The 16,658-nt window shown below is 47.6% G+C and overlaps 1 protein-coding gene across 4 annotated transcripts; it reads left to right on the top strand.

The window, feature by feature from the left end:
- The first annotated feature begins 347 nt into the window (after nucleotides 1-347).
- On the top strand, nucleotides 348-15,726 carry PABPC4 (poly(A) binding protein, cytoplasmic 4 (inducible form)). Of its 4 annotated transcripts, none has more exons than XM_005868641.2 (16): nucleotides 348-555; nucleotides 4,247-4,440; nucleotides 5,049-5,164; nucleotides 6,361-6,500; nucleotides 6,844-6,938; nucleotides 7,636-7,773; nucleotides 8,571-8,666; nucleotides 10,812-11,084; nucleotides 11,387-11,474; nucleotides 11,621-11,692; nucleotides 12,230-12,316; nucleotides 12,411-12,538; nucleotides 13,733-13,826; nucleotides 13,933-14,063; nucleotides 14,257-14,359; nucleotides 15,411-15,726. In XM_005868641.2, exons 1-15 carry the CDS (start codon nucleotides 363-365, stop codon nucleotides 14,344-14,346), a joined length of 1,935 nt encoding a protein of 644 aa, XP_005868703.1. In that variant the 5' UTR covers nucleotides 348-362; the 3' UTR covers nucleotides 14,347-14,359; nucleotides 15,411-15,726. The 4 variants fall into 4 exon arrangements, with proteins under 4 accessions (XP_005868703.1, XP_005868702.1, XP_005868705.1 ...); XM_005868640.2 differs by having other exon boundaries at nucleotides 11,621-11,740; XM_005868643.2 differs by lacking the exon at nucleotides 12,230-12,316.
- Nucleotides 15,727-16,658: the final 932 nt, after the last annotated feature.

Raw genomic sequence — 16,658 nt, 5'->3', positions numbered from 1 at the left:
ACCGACAAATATTTTGCATCCCTCGTCCCCGGCTGCTGTAATCTTAAACCGCCAGCCGCCCGAGGCCTATATTTAACGAGAAACGCGTACCCCGGAGGCCGCGTGGGCACCGCTTGCCTGGCTCCCGGAGAATCTTTGTAATTGGGAGGGAAGTCCCCATTTTATTAACACATCTATTTTGGAAATTGGGAGCCGGAGACTACAAACTCCCCGGGAGGGCCATATTGTTTTTGAGAGCCTTTGTCTGCGGTCCTGCAGTCTCGAGCAAGCCATCCCGACTCCTAGGTGCCCTCCTTTTTCCGAGCCTGCACCAGCTTCTCAGCTCCACTCTGTGAGCCACAGGGGTCGTGGGGGCTGGGGAGATGAACGCTGCCGCCAGCAGCTACCCCATGGCCTCCCTGTACGTGGGCGACCTGCACTCGGACGTCACCGAGGCCATGCTGTATGAAAAGTTCAGCCCTGCGGGGCCTGTGCTGTCCATCCGGGTCTGCCGCGACATGATCACCCGCCGCTCCCTGGGCTATGCCTACGTCAACTTCCAGCAGCCGGCCGACGGTGAGTGGGAGCTGCCCGCAGATGCCCGGGATCCGGGGGGAGCGGGGGGTGGGGGGGCGCCTCGGAGCCATCCATCCCCCAGGCAGGTCCCTGCCCCCATGGAGGGGGCCCCGCGACCGCAGACAGCACCGTGGCCCCAGAAGCCATGTGGGGAGCCGGGATGCAGGGGCGCAGAACGTGGGATCCTGGCATCCGATGGCCAGAGTTTTTCAGTCCGGTTCCCACCACTTGCTCACTGGGTGACCTTGGGCTAATCAGCGGTGGCAGAGGGGTTGGAGCCCAAGGAGACTAAAATGGTCTCGGGGGGAAGTCGCCGCGCTCCCAGGCTGCGTGTGGTCCAGTGGAGCTGGTGTGTGAGAGCCCCTGGCTGCTGAGTGATCGTGGGCAGGTGCCCTCACAGGCCTGCCAGCGAGCACCATTGAAATGCAATTCCTGCAGAAATTTGAGGTGGCGGAACCTCGGCCCCTTCTCCTACCTTTACCCCCCGGACTGAGAATCGGTTTGATTTTTGTGCCGATTCGCATCTTTCCAGGCAGGTAGGAAGCAGGGGGATGCGTCTCTGCGTTAAATTTGAGCAGGCACTTGAGTTCGCACCACCAGAGCCTCGCGTGCCAGGCCAGCTCCCTGATCGGGGTGTTTGCAGCTGGTGTGGGGGGGAGTTCTGTCGGGAGGAGGCCAGGTCTGTGGAGAATGGATCCCAAGGTAGCCTGGGGAAGCACGGCTGCGGAAATCGCTGGCTGATGGGGATTATCATTTCACCTGTGAACAGCGCTTTACACTTGTCAAAACCCTTTATTTCCTCCCATCTGAAGCCTATAGACTGTAGGGCTCCTGAGAAGGAGAAGGGACAGCAGGAGGTCGGAGGCCAAGCTGGGCCTGCCCGTGCAGTGCTCCGAGAACCCACGTTGGGCCTTAGCGTGGAGCAGTGGCGTGGGGAGGTATGCCGCAGGCGTGGTGGCAGTGGCCAGGCCTGCGGAAACCTAATCAGGGGCTGCACGTGACTCCAGATTAGCAAGGAACAACTGTAGAGATCATTACCAGGAGAAACCAGCCATTCTGTGGCAAAGGGTCTCCAGGTCCCTGTTATTGTCCCCACTTGGTTTGCTGTCTGTGAAGCACAGAGAATGCCACTTGCCCAGGATGCAGCGGAGGCCAGAGGATAGGACTTGCTGGGATACACAAGGCACTGCTCCCGTCAGTTCAGTGTGCTCTGAGCTGGCTTGTGTCTGGCCACAGGCACAAAGAAGGTAGCTGAGTGTGGCCTTTTTAGGTGGGAGGAGTGGGTGTGTTGGCTGTTGCCTGCCTTCTTGACGCTTCTGAACAAAAGTCCTGTCACTTATAGTAGCAGAAGCCATTGGTCAGTGTTGTCTGCCAACACATAGCTCTGCAGGCCCTCTCCCTGCTATAAATAAGTGCAGCCCCATTTGTCAGGCTAAGCTGACTTGCCTTCTGCAGCACTGTCTGGAAATAGAAGAGGAGCCGTGTTGGAATGGGTTCCTTCTCTGCTAATTAATGAAACAACACAAATTGGGGGTCCCAGGCTTTCTATCTCAGCTGGTCATCACAAGCAAACTCCCCTGTGCCTGGACCTTTCCTGGTTTGGGGTTGCCCTATCTCCTACTTCCTGACCTCCTCCCCTCCTCCCCTCCCACTCTGAGGAGCGCACCTAAGGAAGACGGAAAAGGTGGTTGGGCGGGGGGGTGGGGGGGGAGATACTTGTTGGCTGGCTGGGCAGCTAAGCTTGTGGAGGGGCCGTTAGGGAATTTTGTCCCCTTTTAAAGTGAGACGGTGCCTTGAGGCAGAAAACCTCCCCACCCCCCACCCCCCCATTCCTTCATGGAGGACATTCCTGGGTAATACTATCATTGCATAAATCAGGGTAAATGGCCACCAGCCCTGGGTCCTTGTTACTACGAGCAAAGAGAATTACTCCTGACTGCATGTGATGATAAATTTTAGCTTCTGGTCCTTTAAATGGTCTCCATGGTGCACACATGGATTTGGTGGGAAGCTAAGGAACCAAGGCCTTGGATGGAGAATTTGTTTGGACACCAAGGCATTTGAAGGCCTGGAAACCACCAGGTGCAGGGCCTACATGCACTGTCTACTTAGGCAGAAAGATGCTGCAGTTTTATCTTTCTTGTCTCGTAATACAAAGAACATTTCTATGTGTGACCATGAATATTTATCATTTTGGTGATTGAGGCTTTTTATCTGAATCAATTTCTGTTCTCAGAAACTGAGAATATAAGAAACGGGGCTGAAACCAGGGATAGCACATTTTCAGTCCCAATCACTTGCTCACAGTTTTGTTAATTCTATATTCTGTGTTAGCTTCATAATGGTTAGACAATGGTGTTAGTTTCTTTCTTTTTTTTAATACATTTTTATTGATTTTAGGGAGGAAGGGAAAGAGAGAGAAAGATAGAAACATCAATAATGAGAATCATTGATCAGCTGCCTCCTGCATGCCCCATACTGGGGATCAAGCCCATAACCCAGGCATGTGCCCAGGCCCGGGAATCGAACCTATGACCTCCTGGTTCATATGTCAATTATCAACCACTGAGCCACGCGGGCTGCCCAGGTGGGTGTTAGTTTCTTAATCACTAGTTAGCCGCATCATTTAGCCACCCTGAACGTAAGTTTGTTAATTTTATAAAGTGGATAATTTCATTTGTCCCACCTGTCATGGTGAGTGATAGGCTGCAATGTCTTTTATAAGTGATAAAAAAGCTTAATCAAATAGGAGGTACAGTAGTCCCCCCTTATTTCCTGTTTTGCTTTCTATGTTTTCAGTTACCCGTGGTCAACCGTGGTCCAAAAATATTAAATGGAAAATTCCAGAAATAATTCATAAGTTTTAAATTGCACGCTATTCTGAGTAGCGTGATGAGATCTCCCGCCATCCTGCCCAGACAAGTTATCCTTTGTCCAGCATATTCATGCTCTGTACACTACCCGCCAGTTGGTCAAGTCACTTAGTAGCTGTCTCCGTTATCAGATCGACTGCAGTAGTGCAGTGCTTGTGCTCAAATAACCCTTATTTTACTTGATAATGGCCCCAAAGCACAAGAGTAGTGATACGGGCAATTCAGATATGCCAGAGAGAACTGGAAAGTGCTTCATTTAAGTGAAAAGTTGAGTATAGTACAATAAGATATTTTGAGACAGAGAGACCACCTTATAACTTTCATTACAGTGTATTGTGAAAATTGCTTCATTTTATTACTAGTTACTGCTAAGTTTCTTACCTAATTTATAAATTAAATTTTGTCATAGGTATGTATGTATAGGAAAAAACATATATAAGGTTTGGTACCATCCGTGGTTTCAGGCATCTGCTGGGGGTGGTGGTGTCTTGGAACAAATCCCCCACTACTGTGTTATCATTTGATCCTGGTGCCATAAGGCCATTTAGATGATCTTGCCTAATTCCCTGACCCAACACCCAACAAGGATGCAGACCCAGAGGGGTTGAGACTTCAGCCATGAAGTAGATTACTTGGCTAGAAGTTATTTTACCCTCAGTAGCAACACAGGTTAGAGGCATCTGATGCCCTTTAATTGTAAGAGTTGCCTTTTATCAGTTATTACCTTGAAAAGTTCTGGGATTGCCTATTCCTGGGATAGTGGCAGTTACCTACGTGAGGTGTTTTATATCCTCGACTAAAATGTGTTTCTCTTGCAGCTGAGCGGGCCTTGGATACTATGAACTTTGATGTGATTAAGGGAAAGCCAATCCGCATCATGTGGTCTCAAAGGGATCCCTCTTTGAGAAAATCGGGTGTGGGAAACGTCTTCATCAAGAACTTGGACAAATCTATAGATAACAAGGCACTTTATGATACTTTTTCTGCGTTTGGAAACATTCTGTCCTGCAAGGTAAACACTGATTAAATAATTGCAGCAGAATAACTACTCTGAAAACAAGATAAATACTAAACGGGAAACTGCCTGGGTTTTGGGTGCCAGGGCATGTAAATTTTCAAAATTCTGGAAATGGCTCTTAGGCCTAAATGTTCCCTGTAGATAATCTCGTGCCACAACCCAACATAACTAGCAGGTGCTTTTGTGTCTTTGTTCTTCCCTCTGCCTGAAATATCCTTCCTGTCTTCTAACTTTGGAAAGCACGAAAAGGTTTCTGTTGGGGGCGGGAACCCAGAGCAGTGCCTGTGGTTTCCAGGAAGCTGTGTGTAGTCATTTTAGAAGCATAAACTCACCTTCATTTTCTCTGCACCTGTTTATGTGGAGAATTGCTAACAACTTGTGTGGTGGTTGTTTACATGGCTACCATTTGTAAATGGAACATTACTGAGTGGCTGATGCTGTAGTGAGGGTTAGAAAAACCTTAATTGCTGTAGCCTCCTGCAGTTTGCCCCGGGGTAGGCTAAAAGCCTCAGACATGGGAGACCCTGAGTAAGAGACCATCTGGTTCTTGAATCTCGGGAGCTGGCCAGTGGCACTAACGTGGCCTGCCTTGTCTTTGACAGGTGGTGTGTGACGAGAATGGCTCTAAGGGTTATGCCTTCGTTCACTTCGAGACCCAAGAGGCTGCAGACAAGGCCATCGAGAAGATGAACGGCATGCTCCTCAATGACCGCAAAGTGTGAGTGTCCCAGTCTGGAGCAACAGCCATCGCATGAGCCAGCCATGGCCCCACCTCGGTATTAACTGACACACACAAGGCGGCTCCTGGTTCTCTCGGCCCAAGTGTGGCCTGCTCCTACCTCTCCACTCCTGGGCTGGTGAGTCTCCCTGCTGAGCCATGGCAGCCCTTGTGACTCGCCAAAGGTGGGCTTCCTGCCCAAGCCATGGCCTGCCTGCCGCCTCTCCCTTAAAAGCACATGTCTGGGTCTTATGATCATTGGCACCTGGGCTGGCTGGAAAACAGCTCAAAGCCCACTCTGAGCAGGGGTCTTGGCCAGCGGCAGAGTGGAGAGGGCCCTGGACTAACCAGGAGCTGTATATTAGCCATGTGACCTTGGTCTGTCCATGGGGTCACTTGCCAAATTGTCCCTGGATCTCCACTTGGCTAATTTATGACTCAGTAGCCTTTTATCACAGGCTGGCTCCACAGTAATACTTAATTTGGTTACAATAAAATCTCATCCCATCGCAGAAGACACTATTTATAATAGACCTTGTTGCTTTGGTGTGGTTATTGCAGAATGGAGACATGGAGATCTTAGCTAAGCCATCGAGGAGAGGAGAGGAGAAGAGACAATAAGTCTTGGCTATACTAAACAAAGATTATTTCTGTCCTCTGCGTTGTTGAGCAGACCAGGGGATGGGTTGCATTGATAATGTGTATGTGCCCAAAGATATCACTAGAGGGAAACCTAAAGATATTCAATGTATGGATACATTCCTATTAAGTGTAAACAACAATGAAATGAATAAAGTGAAAAATGAAAGGTAGTCCACTCCAGCAATTTCACTCCTCAGATTAACCACTGTTAACAGTTTGGTTTGTATCCTTCCAGACCTTTTCTATGCATTTACATAGATGCACAGAAATGGACGTTTAAAAAACTTGGTCATCAGGTTTCTTCACGAAGGCAGTGTGATGTGGTAGGAGTAGCCTGGTGTGAACCAGGAGCCTTGGGGCTGGTCCCTGCAGGACAGTCCTGCTGCTTTTTCTTTCTGTGGGGAGTTGGGCATTTCTGAGCTTGCTTTCTTGGTGGTTGGACTGGGACTTGTGTTTTAACTTCTCCTGTCAGCCTTTAACCTGCATTCCTTTGGTCCCTGGAAATCATGGCTTGTTCCTCTGGATGATCACTGTTTTTCATGGGTTCCTTTTAGGTTTGTGGGCAGATTCAAGTCTCGAAAAGAGCGGGAAGCCGAGCTTGGGGCCAAAGCCAAGGAGTTCACTAATGTGTATATCAAAAACTTTGGGGAAGAGGTGGATGATGAGAGTCTGAAAGAGCTGTTCAGCCAGTTTGGTGAGTCAGGTCCTTTGGCCCATGTGCCCTCTTTCATAGTCCACCAGACCTGGACTTCATCTGTTTTCAATGAAGAGAAGAGGGCACCTAGACCCAGAAGTAAAACACCTTCCATGACAAAGGTCACAGCGTAGCTAAGAATAGATTCCAGGCCTCAGCTCTTGGCTTTACTCTACCTCGTCCAAGCTCCAAGGCCATCTCAGCAGCTTGGTCAGAATTAGAAGGCCAGGCACGGTGTCTCTTTCTTAGTAGTCCATCTGGGTTCAGCAAGAGGTTGCTTCAAGTGGGCTCCTTGAACTGTGGTACCGATGGTGTTACTAATAGTTCTGTCCTTTGGTAATAGGTAAGACCTCAAGTGTCAAGGTGATGAGAGATCCCACTGGGAAATCCAAAGGCTTTGGCTTCGTGAGTTACGAAAAACACGAGGATGCCAATAAGGTGAGAGTACCACCAGGGTCGGGAAAATTTTATAGGAAGGCTCCAGAGTGCAGCTAGGGCCTTGGTAACACATAGAGTGGAGCTGGAATTATCTAAGTGTCTAGTAGTGATGTACAGTTACTGTGCTCTGGAATGGCCTTCTTAAGGGGTTTTACATGTTAATGTATCAGTTAACTGTTTTCAAAGCACCTGGCACATACCTGTCACCTTAGCTCTTCGGCCTTGCAGGTTGGAAATAGGACAGGTGACAGGTGTTTGTTCCCATTCATAGGCAAGGGAACTATAGACCAGAGAGTTTGTGATTTGATAATAGGACATCAGCTACCTGTGGGCGTAGCATTAGATACATTCTAGGCCCTTGACATGTATCACTTCGTACCCACAAAAGAACTGAATCTAATGACAGCCAGATGATTAAGCCAGGCTCGTGTCTTCTATGCTTGTATTTATACAGCTGTGCTATTTCCCCCCCCCACCCCCCATGTTATCTGGGCCAATAATCCATCTAAATATTAACCCCGTTCTATTGATGAGGAAGTTTGAATTTGCTTAGCTGACTTCAGAGACAGAGTGAAGTTAGTTTTTAGCCCTATAGGGAAGATTTCTTTCGGAATATTTGGTGGGTCTTACAGATCTCCAGAGCGAGGCCCCTGCCTCTGCATCCTGTTTTAAAGATGCATATTTATTTCTTCTTTAGGCTGTGGAAGAGATGAATGGAAAAGAAATCAGTGGGAAAGTCATTTTTGTAGGCCGTGCACAGAAGAAAGTGGAACGGCAGGCTGAGTTAAAACGGAAATTTGAACAACTGAAGCAAGAGAGAATTAGTCGATACCAGGTGAGAGGTGGTCTTGGCACAGCCTACCAACAAGGAATTTACTATGTGTGTTGGCAGAGCACCCAGATATTTAACGGACTTTCTTGGGGACTTGGAGCCTGCTCACCATCATCAGGCTTAAAAGGATATGCCTACCAGATATAGCAGCAATTCTAAAACAGGGACCAAAGAGATTAATTTATTCCTTTAGGGACTCTGTTCCAGAAGCCTCAGTCTTAGTTTTGTGGTTCCTTTTATTTAAATGATATGCATTTGTTTGGAATGGTGGCAAGGAGAGCCCTGCTGGGATGAGTGGTCAGCCAGAGCAGCTGTGAGGAGATGATAATAGCAGGTGAGTACATGGTGCTCCTATCAGAATCTTAGAGTGGTAGTTTCTCAACTTTGAGCCTGCATCAGAATCCCCTGCAGGGCTTGTTAAAACACAGATTGCTGCTCCGGCTGGTGTAGCTCGGTTGGGCGGCATCCCATACACCGAGAGGTTGCCCCTTGATTCCCAGTCAGAGTATATGCTCGGGTTTTGGCCTCAATCTCTGCTAGGGGGCATGCAGGAGGCAGCTGATGGGTCTTTTTCTCTTCTTTCTTCCTCTCTCTAAAATCAATATAAACAAACACACATGGGTTGCTAGACCCCAGAGTTCATTAGGTTTGGATTCTGGCCTGAGAATTTACATTCCAAACAAGTACCCAAAGATGCTGCTGCTGCTGGTCTGAGGCCTACACTTTGAGAAACCACTGTCTTATGGAATATATGGGGGAAAGGGGGTAAAAAAAGACTAATAGTGATTCTTCTGCTATAGGGGGTGAATCTCTACATTAAGAACTTGGATGACACCATTGGCGATGAGAAGTTAAGGAAAGAGTTTTCTCCTTTCGGATCCATCACCAGTGCTAAGGTATTTTATACTGAGATTCTCGGATTGAAAACAGAAGTTGTAATCATTTAGCAGTTTATTGGCATTGGTTTCATTGACGGAATAGGATCTAAATTGTGTTCATTTCTGAGAGTAGCTACCACATTAATCTAGCAAATTCCTCCTGGCATTCAATTAGCCATCTGAGTGTATGCTCTGGAGAATGACAATTCATTAGGTTATTACTGCGCTGTCTTGTCTCCCAAGTCCTGGGGTATGGAGATGAATATGAGTCCCTCACTGCCAACCCCCCCAGAGCACCTGAATCTTTCCCATTCTTTGCTGCTTCGTGCTAGTGTGGGGACAGATGGTGCCACAGTAAAGCAGAGGATATCCAGACGGGTTGTTTTTCGTTTGTCTTGCGGCCTGTCTCTACAGCTCTGCCACACTTTCTCCATGAACGAAGGTATTGTGAGGATTTTAGAGCTGGGGTGAGAATTTCCATCCTGGTCTGAGAAAGAAGGAAAGATGAGTGGGAAGTTTGTTTTTCCATGTTTTGCAATTTGCGTCATTTGCTTGATTTTTCTTTGATAATCAAATCAACTGAGTTAGCAGGGTAAGTATGTGAACCCTATTTTAAAGTCAAGGAATTTGCTCTAGCCAGTTTGGCGCAGTGGATAGAGCGTCGGCCTGGGGACTGAAAGGTCCCAAGTTCGATTCCGGCCAAGGGCACATGCCCGGGCTGAGGGCTTGGTCCCCAGTGGGGGCCGTGCAGAAGGCAGCCAATCAATGACTCTCTCATCATTGATGTTTCTATCTCTTCCTCCCTCTCCCTTCCTCTCTTAAATCAATAAAGAAATATATTTTTAAAAAAATAAAAATAAAGTCAAGGAATTTGAGTCCTTGAGCAAAAGAATGCTAGTTATATCAGGATGGTGACCTATGGTTTTGGCACTTCAGGAATGTGATAGGATCTGAAAGTTTTGGGTCACAGCCTGTTGCAGACTCTAGTCCTGCTCAGCAGAGGTGCAGCAGGTGTCACAAAGTCCTTTAGGTGATGAGAAAGGCCGGCTGAGCCAGTAAAGACGCTAGGTGACCCTGTCCTGGCGCTTAGCTTAAGTCACTCACAACCTGGGAGTGTCATCATCAGTTACAGCGGAGAGGTGACCAGAGACTGCCCTGTGGGGTTTCTCTAGTTCCTCTCCCCTTCCGTCATATCACCCCCTTGACTGGCCTCCATCAGTGCAAGGAATGCTAATCTCCTTGCTAATCAGCACAATAGTCCAATTGTCATTTGCAAGAAGAGAGCAAAAGAACCATATCTTGAAGTTTCATAGGCACCATTTTCATGATCAAGGTATCTTGATCTTACCTTGTTGGTCCATTTCATAGGTAGAGAGTTGTTGGGTTGATACACACCTTCACTTCCATGTCCTCTCCTTAAGGAGGCTCTCCCTGCAGTGAGCCAAGACAAAATGGTGCCACACACACATTCATATTGCTACCAGCACTTGTGAACAGACAGGCCAGGGGAAGTAGTAAATAAGCTTTTCAAGTGGGGAAAAGCCATTTGTGAAAGATGAGCTGGGAAAAGACTGCTTGAACCAGTGGACATGTGGCTCTCTAGCTATTTGCCTCATGGACATTGAGGCTCAGAGGAGAAGTAAGTGTTGTGTTAATGTTGTACAGCTTAGAAGTTGCAGAGCCAGGACTAGAATCCAACTGTCTCCCAGCTGGTCATTTTTCAGCTGTTACTCCCATTGAATAGCAGTCATTGGTTTTAACTCCTTCCCACATGTAGTGTTTCCAAAGCATATCCTAAGCGTGCTATTAAAATTTTGTTCATCAAGCTCTTAGGCAGATGAATTCTACAATTAAATTGCTTGACATTATCATCTAGATCTCTTGTGGATACCTAGAGATAGCTGTGCTACTGGATATCATGGAACATCTTTCAGTTCCTGGTTTAAACCATTAGCCATTTCATAGTGTTTGGGAACTTTAGACTCTAACAAAGAAAATGCCTAAGTCCTACCCTTAGAAGTTGTGACTCAATTGGTTTGGAACAGGGTGAACAACCCCTCTCCTAGACATGATTTCTCTTTCAGCAGAACCCAGGTTTTCTGAGTCTTAATAGCTGCCAGAACGTAGAACACCTTTTTTCTAAAGCTGGTCTCCTTTTTGTAGGTAATGCTGGAGGATGGGAGAAGCAAAGGGTTTGGCTTTGTCTGCTTCTCATCTCCTGAAGAGGCTACCAAAGCAGTCACTGAGATGAATGGACGCATTGTGGGCTCCAAGCCACTGTATGTCGCCCTGGCCCAGAGGAAGGAAGAGCGAAAGGCTCACCTGACCAACCAGTATATGCAGCGGGTGGCCGGAATGAGAGCACTCCCTGCCAATGCCATCTTAAATCAGTTCCAGCCTGCAGCTGGTGGCTATTTTGTGCCAGCAGTTCCACAGGTGGGTCTGCTGTACATTCATGGCTCTGGAACCTGCCCACTGACGGTGGCTCCTGCAGTGGTTGGGGATATCAGAGTTCTAGAACGACAGGGAAGGGTCCTTCAAATAAAATGAAGGATTTATCCATGGTCATACGTACAGTGGCAGGGATGAAATAAAATACTCTCCATTAACTGACCTTCCTTTTGAGTAGAGAGAGAGCCGCTTCCTGAATTAGCCAAGGCCTGGTAGTGAGATCAGATGCTTCTCTAGTGTGGACTCAGGTCCTTGAAATAAATGGGCTTGGGTGCTCTCTCTTGCAGGCTCAGGGAAGGCCTCCATATTACACACCTAACCAGTTAGCACAGATGAGACCTAATCCACGCTGGCAGCAAGGTGGGAGACCTCAAGGTAGGTGGTGGGAAACGGATTGATTACCCAGGATATACTTAATCCTGGTCTCCCCTGCCTCTCCTCTTTGCCCCACCTCTGAGGTGCAGCCTAAGTTCTGGTCCACATTATTCGTTGCTGATGTGCAATTTTTATCTTTTCACCAGGCTTCCAAGGAATGCCAAGTGCTATACGCCAGTCTGGGCCTCGTCCAGCTCTTCGCCACCTGGCTCCAACTGGTAATGCTCCGGCCTCTCGTGGCCTCCCTACCACTGCTCAGAGAGTCGGTGAGCAACCTGGCCTTGAGGAGCATGGCCTGGGGAGGAGGGCTCAGGAGGACTAGGCTCTGCCCAGGGTCGGTCAGTTTGTTGGCTCCTCTTTGAGTCCTGGTTCTGTCATCTTAGCTGTGTGCTTAGGTAGGTACAAAGGGGCAGAGAAACAATTCATTCTAGGAGTGCTGGTTACTTTTTAAGAGTCTTTGCTCATTGGTGAGCCATGTGAACAAGGTTAGTGGTAGAAGTTTGTTAGCTGGATGACTAGAGGCAGCCCGTTCTTCTGGGTGGAGTTGGGAGAGTTAAGGAAACTTTTTTTACAGAGTATGTCCTGTATGCCAAAAGGTGGAAAGAGTTGTATGCTATCTGTTGGCTGTTCCTTGAGAGTAGCAGTAGAGGCCCCCTGTGTGATGTGTTTGAACATACTTTGGAATTTCTCCTTCTGTGGGGCGTGGCCAGTTGGACATCTGCCAACACTGATGTGCATTTGCTGGTCTGTTGTAGGGTCTGAGTGCCCGGACCGCTTGGCTATGGACTTTGGTGGGGCTGGTGCCGCCCAGCAAGGGCTGACTGACAGCTGCCAGTCTGGAGGTGGTATTGGATGCACACAGAATGGGGAAAGATGGGATTTGACGGGTCTTTGCCCAGACTGATGGGCTTTAATTTTACTTGTTCTTTTCCTAAGGTGTTCCCACAGCTGTGCAGAACTTAGCACCTCGCGCTGCTGTGGCTGCTGCTGCTCCCCGGGCTGTTGCACCTTACAAGTATGCCTCCAGTGTCCGCAGCCCTCACCCTGCCATACCACCTCTGCAGGTGGGTCCACCAAACACCGCTAAAGGATTTCCCCCGTTCCCGTGCGATTTAAAAGATGCCTTGCTTTGATTCCTTAAACAGGTGTAAAATGCCTGCTCTGTGTCAGGATGCTGTGTGGTGTGTGGTGACACTGCCCTTGAGGGGCCCTCTAGCGGGCCAGAAGGGGCTTAAAAGTGTTCTTCCTAAAACAGTTCCCTTGGATATGCCCCAGAGGAGACCGCTGGTGCTTCCTGCTTTCCTTTTTACAATATATGTGTGTTCATTCGGCTCATTGAGCTTTCATGTCTCTTTCACCTCCAATGGCTTAATGGATCCTTAGCTGCTCTACAAGGTAATGAATATATTGAGGCAGGAAAGAACTTCATGTCACAGAGTTCAGTTTCAGAGGTGTTGAGTTGAGGTGGGGCAGTTGGACCCAGATATTAGATTGTCTAAGCTGGAACTTGCTATCTCTGGAGCTGTGCCACCCAGGCAAGCCATGCTGCAACTGGTTTGTTGAAAAGCTCAGTAGCACTTTGCTTGGAGGAGACATACCAGTCTTGTGATCCAGGAGCTGCTTCCTCCTGCTCCATGCTCTTGAAGTTGAATATTCCCCAGAACTTGATGCTATGTGAAATATTTTTTGCCTACAAGGCCCTACTTTTAGAGCTCTAATTGGCATTGACCTTGCATGTTGATAGTCCTCAAGTATTTGATACAATAAAAACATTTGGTACAATAAAGGTTATGTGGGATGTAATTATAAATGGTTTGATATGCATACCCTTTGACCTGGTCTTTACTAGGAATTCATTCTAAAGGAAAAAACTAATTTTTAGGAAAAGGCTATACATACACATGTTCACTGTACCTTACTTATTAACAAGGTTTTAAATTTTACTAAGGTTTTGAATGCTTGGGTAACCTTGGGTAAACAACCTTAAATAAATCAAAATCATTTGATAGATGGTTGCCAAGCATTGTAGGTTTGTTTTATTTCCCTTCCAATAGCATACTGTTCTTAGGGTAGTTGGCTGTGTGTCTGTGCCCACACCACGATTCCTCACTTCACACTCTCTACGTTCCTGAGAGCAAAGACAACTACTCCACCTCCTCTTTCACATAGTAGACTTTCAGATGTTGAACGGTCACCCTCTTGATCACTCTCAAGTGTCTTTTCCTTGGTGCTAACCCGCTGCCTCTCCTGGTTCCCAGGCACCCCAGCCTGCGGTCCATGTGCAGGGGCAGGAGCCCCTGACCGCCTCCATGCTGGCTGCAGCACCCCCCCAGGAACAGAAGCAGATGCTGGGTACGTGCTTGCACAAGAGGGGGCCAGAGCCTGGTACTGACCTGGACACCAGTGTCCATTCTTTCCCGGGATTCAACTTGGTTTTTACTTGAGTATCTTCCCATAGGCGAACGTTTGTTCCCTCTCATCCAAACCATGCATTCGAACCTGGCTGGAAAGATTACGGGAATGCTTCTAGAGATCGACAACTCCGAGCTGCTGCACATGCTGGAGTCCCCCGAGTCTCTCCGCTCCAAGGTGAGCAGGGTGGTCTCAGCTGCGGATGATGACCGGTGGCCTTGGACCCCCACATGTGGCAGAGAGAAGGGGCCGCTCTGGTGTGGGTATTTGAGAAAGCAGCACCAGGAGAAGCCACCACTGGACCTGGGCATCAGGGAGGAGTGGAGGGGCTCTGCTTAGATGTCACTGACCGCCTGGAGATTTCTCACAGGTGGATGAAGCTGTGGCAGTCCTACAGGCTCATCATGCCAAGAAAGAAGCTGCCCAGAAGGTGGGCACTGTTGCTGCTGCTACCTCTTAGGCAAGGAAAAAACGTACGTTCGGCTATTTTTTGTTTTCTATAATAGTTTGACTTGTGAATATCTTCCTAAAAATTTAGGGACAATATGTAGAGCTAGTTAACTTGGGGATGCTGCCATCTGGGTTTTTTCTATCATCTGGATGAATTAACATGGAGAAAAGAGTACAGGTTATAAATTATAAGGAGCAAACAACAGTTTTCTCAATAAGCACCTAGTTAGAAATTTTGCATAGCTTATCCTTTCCTGATGGTTATAAGCAGATTTTCGTAATCACATTTTTGGTTTGGAATAATGATGAATATAATCAGATCTCACAGCCTCATTTCTATGACCATCTTCCTGGTTTGAGATTGGTGAGGGTCAGCTGTGTATATAGCCACTGCTTAGCTCTGGGAACACAGTAGGCACAGGCCTTGGTGTCAAAGTGGAAGAGACAGACACACACCTGACTACAGTTACAGCATGTGTTCCAGTCAACTTCTGGACTTGGGGACCATGGTCCCTGTCTGCAGGGGATTGGGTGAGTGAAGCTTAACTAGGACCTCTGACAAAGGCTGATCAAGGAGAGAACCAAATGAGCAGAGGCACAGTCAAGGAAAGTGCAGGTGGTACGGGCTAGAACTGGTATGATGGTCGGGGTTGACTCAACATAGCCATGGTTCCTTGGCTTTTGTCATTTGGAATTTAAGCAACAGAAACATAAAACTAAAGTTTTGAGTACAGGATGGCTTACAAGGAGGGAGGTGTAAGGGTTTACAGACTAGTTATCCTCAAAGTCCGTGGCTCTAAATTAGGTGTGCCCCTTCAGAGGACATTTCTCAATGTCAGGAGACATTTCTGGTTCTCATAACTGGGAATGTGTCACTGGCATCTAGTGGGTATAGGCCAGGGATGCTGCTAAACATTCTACACTGCACAGTATAGCCCCAGCAGAATTTTCTTCAGGCCAAAATGTGAGCACTGAGGTTGAGAAACCCTGCTCTGTAATACCTTTTATCCGCCAGAGATTTCAGTGAATCTCTGAAGTTCTTTTGATTATTTATGTTGGTGCTTTTCTTTTCAGGATTCAAAAGCCAAATAACCCCTCATGAAATTCAGCTCAAGGTTTGAAGACTTCCTAGCTTGTCCTATGGACCTCAACACTAAGAACCACAAATTGCAAATTTAATAGGTCATTTTGTATCAAAAGGTCAATTATGAAGCACCTAGAATTTTTCAATTAAAAGAATATATTCTCTGGGTTCTGCTACAGCTCAGACAGTGTTAACTTTTTTTTTTTTTTCCTGTTGTGGGTTTTGATCTTTCCCCAGAAATTGGTTTTATTTGATGTATCCAAGTCTTTAAGTTTCTCAATAAAGAAAAAACTCCATAAAACTGCCTATCTTGTGTTGTACTCTGATCATAGTTTTATTTTATAAATCTCTTCACTGGAAATAATTTTAGGATGTAAATAGGGTCAAGTGAAGTTCTGTATAGCTTATTCTTTCCTGCAGTTATAAGCAGGCTATTTTGGGTTAGCTAGGTGTGCATAACTGTCCCATTTCTTTCTGTTATGGAAGGACTTTATATTTGCTCCATTTAACTTAAGGGAACAGGCATCTGATCAAAGCTGGCCTTGGATCCGATATAGGGGTGGCATGTTTCTGAAGGACATGATGAGATATGCAGAACCTGGCCACTCCCTCCATGACGTGCTGGTGGTGGGTTGTCAGTCCCTTTTCTCTCCAACAGTCCTGCATGCAGGTCAGCATGTCCAGTTCCCCAAATTCTGCAACTGGGGGTTTCCCCTGGCAGTGGGAAAGGCTTGGGAAGATAGGTCTGAGTGGCAACAGCAAACAGTTGCTCAAATCCTAAGTGTTTTGTGGTTCCTTTAGTCCTTAAAACAACATTGGCCAAGGCTAACAGTCTACGTGTCCTTGTCCTCCATGAACCCTCCCTTTTTCCGTGAGCTTGGCAGGCTCTCCTTCGGGCCTCACCCACGTGATCCCATTCCTTGGAATGCTCCGTTTTGGTCGGCTCCCCCTTTTCCTTAAGGTCTGGCCCAATGTACAATAGATCCTCCCATTTCCTGACGACCGACCGTGGGTAACGCGGCTATGTATTTGCGTTTTCTATTTGCGCCCCTCCAGCCCCCACCCGTGCAGCTGCAGAACCTGGTTGGTGCAGGCATCTGCGCTAGAGAGATAGGGGCGGGGCCCGGGAGCGGGCTTCCGGCGGAAGAAGCAGCGGCAAGATGGCTGACACCGCGGGGTGCCTGCGTGGCGGTGACACCGGTCTTGAACCGAGGTTGTGGTTGGCCCGTGGCGGCACG

Source organism: Myotis brandtii, unplaced genomic scaffold, assembly GCF_000412655.1.
Source record: "Myotis brandtii unplaced genomic scaffold, ASM41265v1 scaffold274, whole genome shotgun sequence".
In the NCBI taxonomy this organism is placed as follows: Eukaryota; Metazoa; Chordata; class Mammalia; order Chiroptera; family Vespertilionidae; genus Myotis; species Myotis brandtii.
Note: the sequence above shows the minus strand (reverse complement) of the source record. Positions and strands in the feature narration are given on the sequence as shown.

Excerpts from the sequence above, each read along its gene's own strand:
- PABPC4 (XM_005868640.2), top strand. The coding sequence starts at position 363 with ATGAACGCTGCCGCCAGCAGCTACCCCATGGCCTCCCTGTACGTGGGC. Across the intron at positions 6,501-6,843 it reads AGAGCTGTTCAGCCAGTTTG|GTAAGACCTCAAGTGTCAAG; the intron begins GTGAGTCAGGTC and ends CTTTGGTAATAG. Across the intron at positions 12,539-13,732 it reads CTGCCATACCACCTCTGCAG|GCACCCCAGCCTGCGGTCCA; the intron begins GTGGGTCCACCA and ends CCTGGTTCCCAG.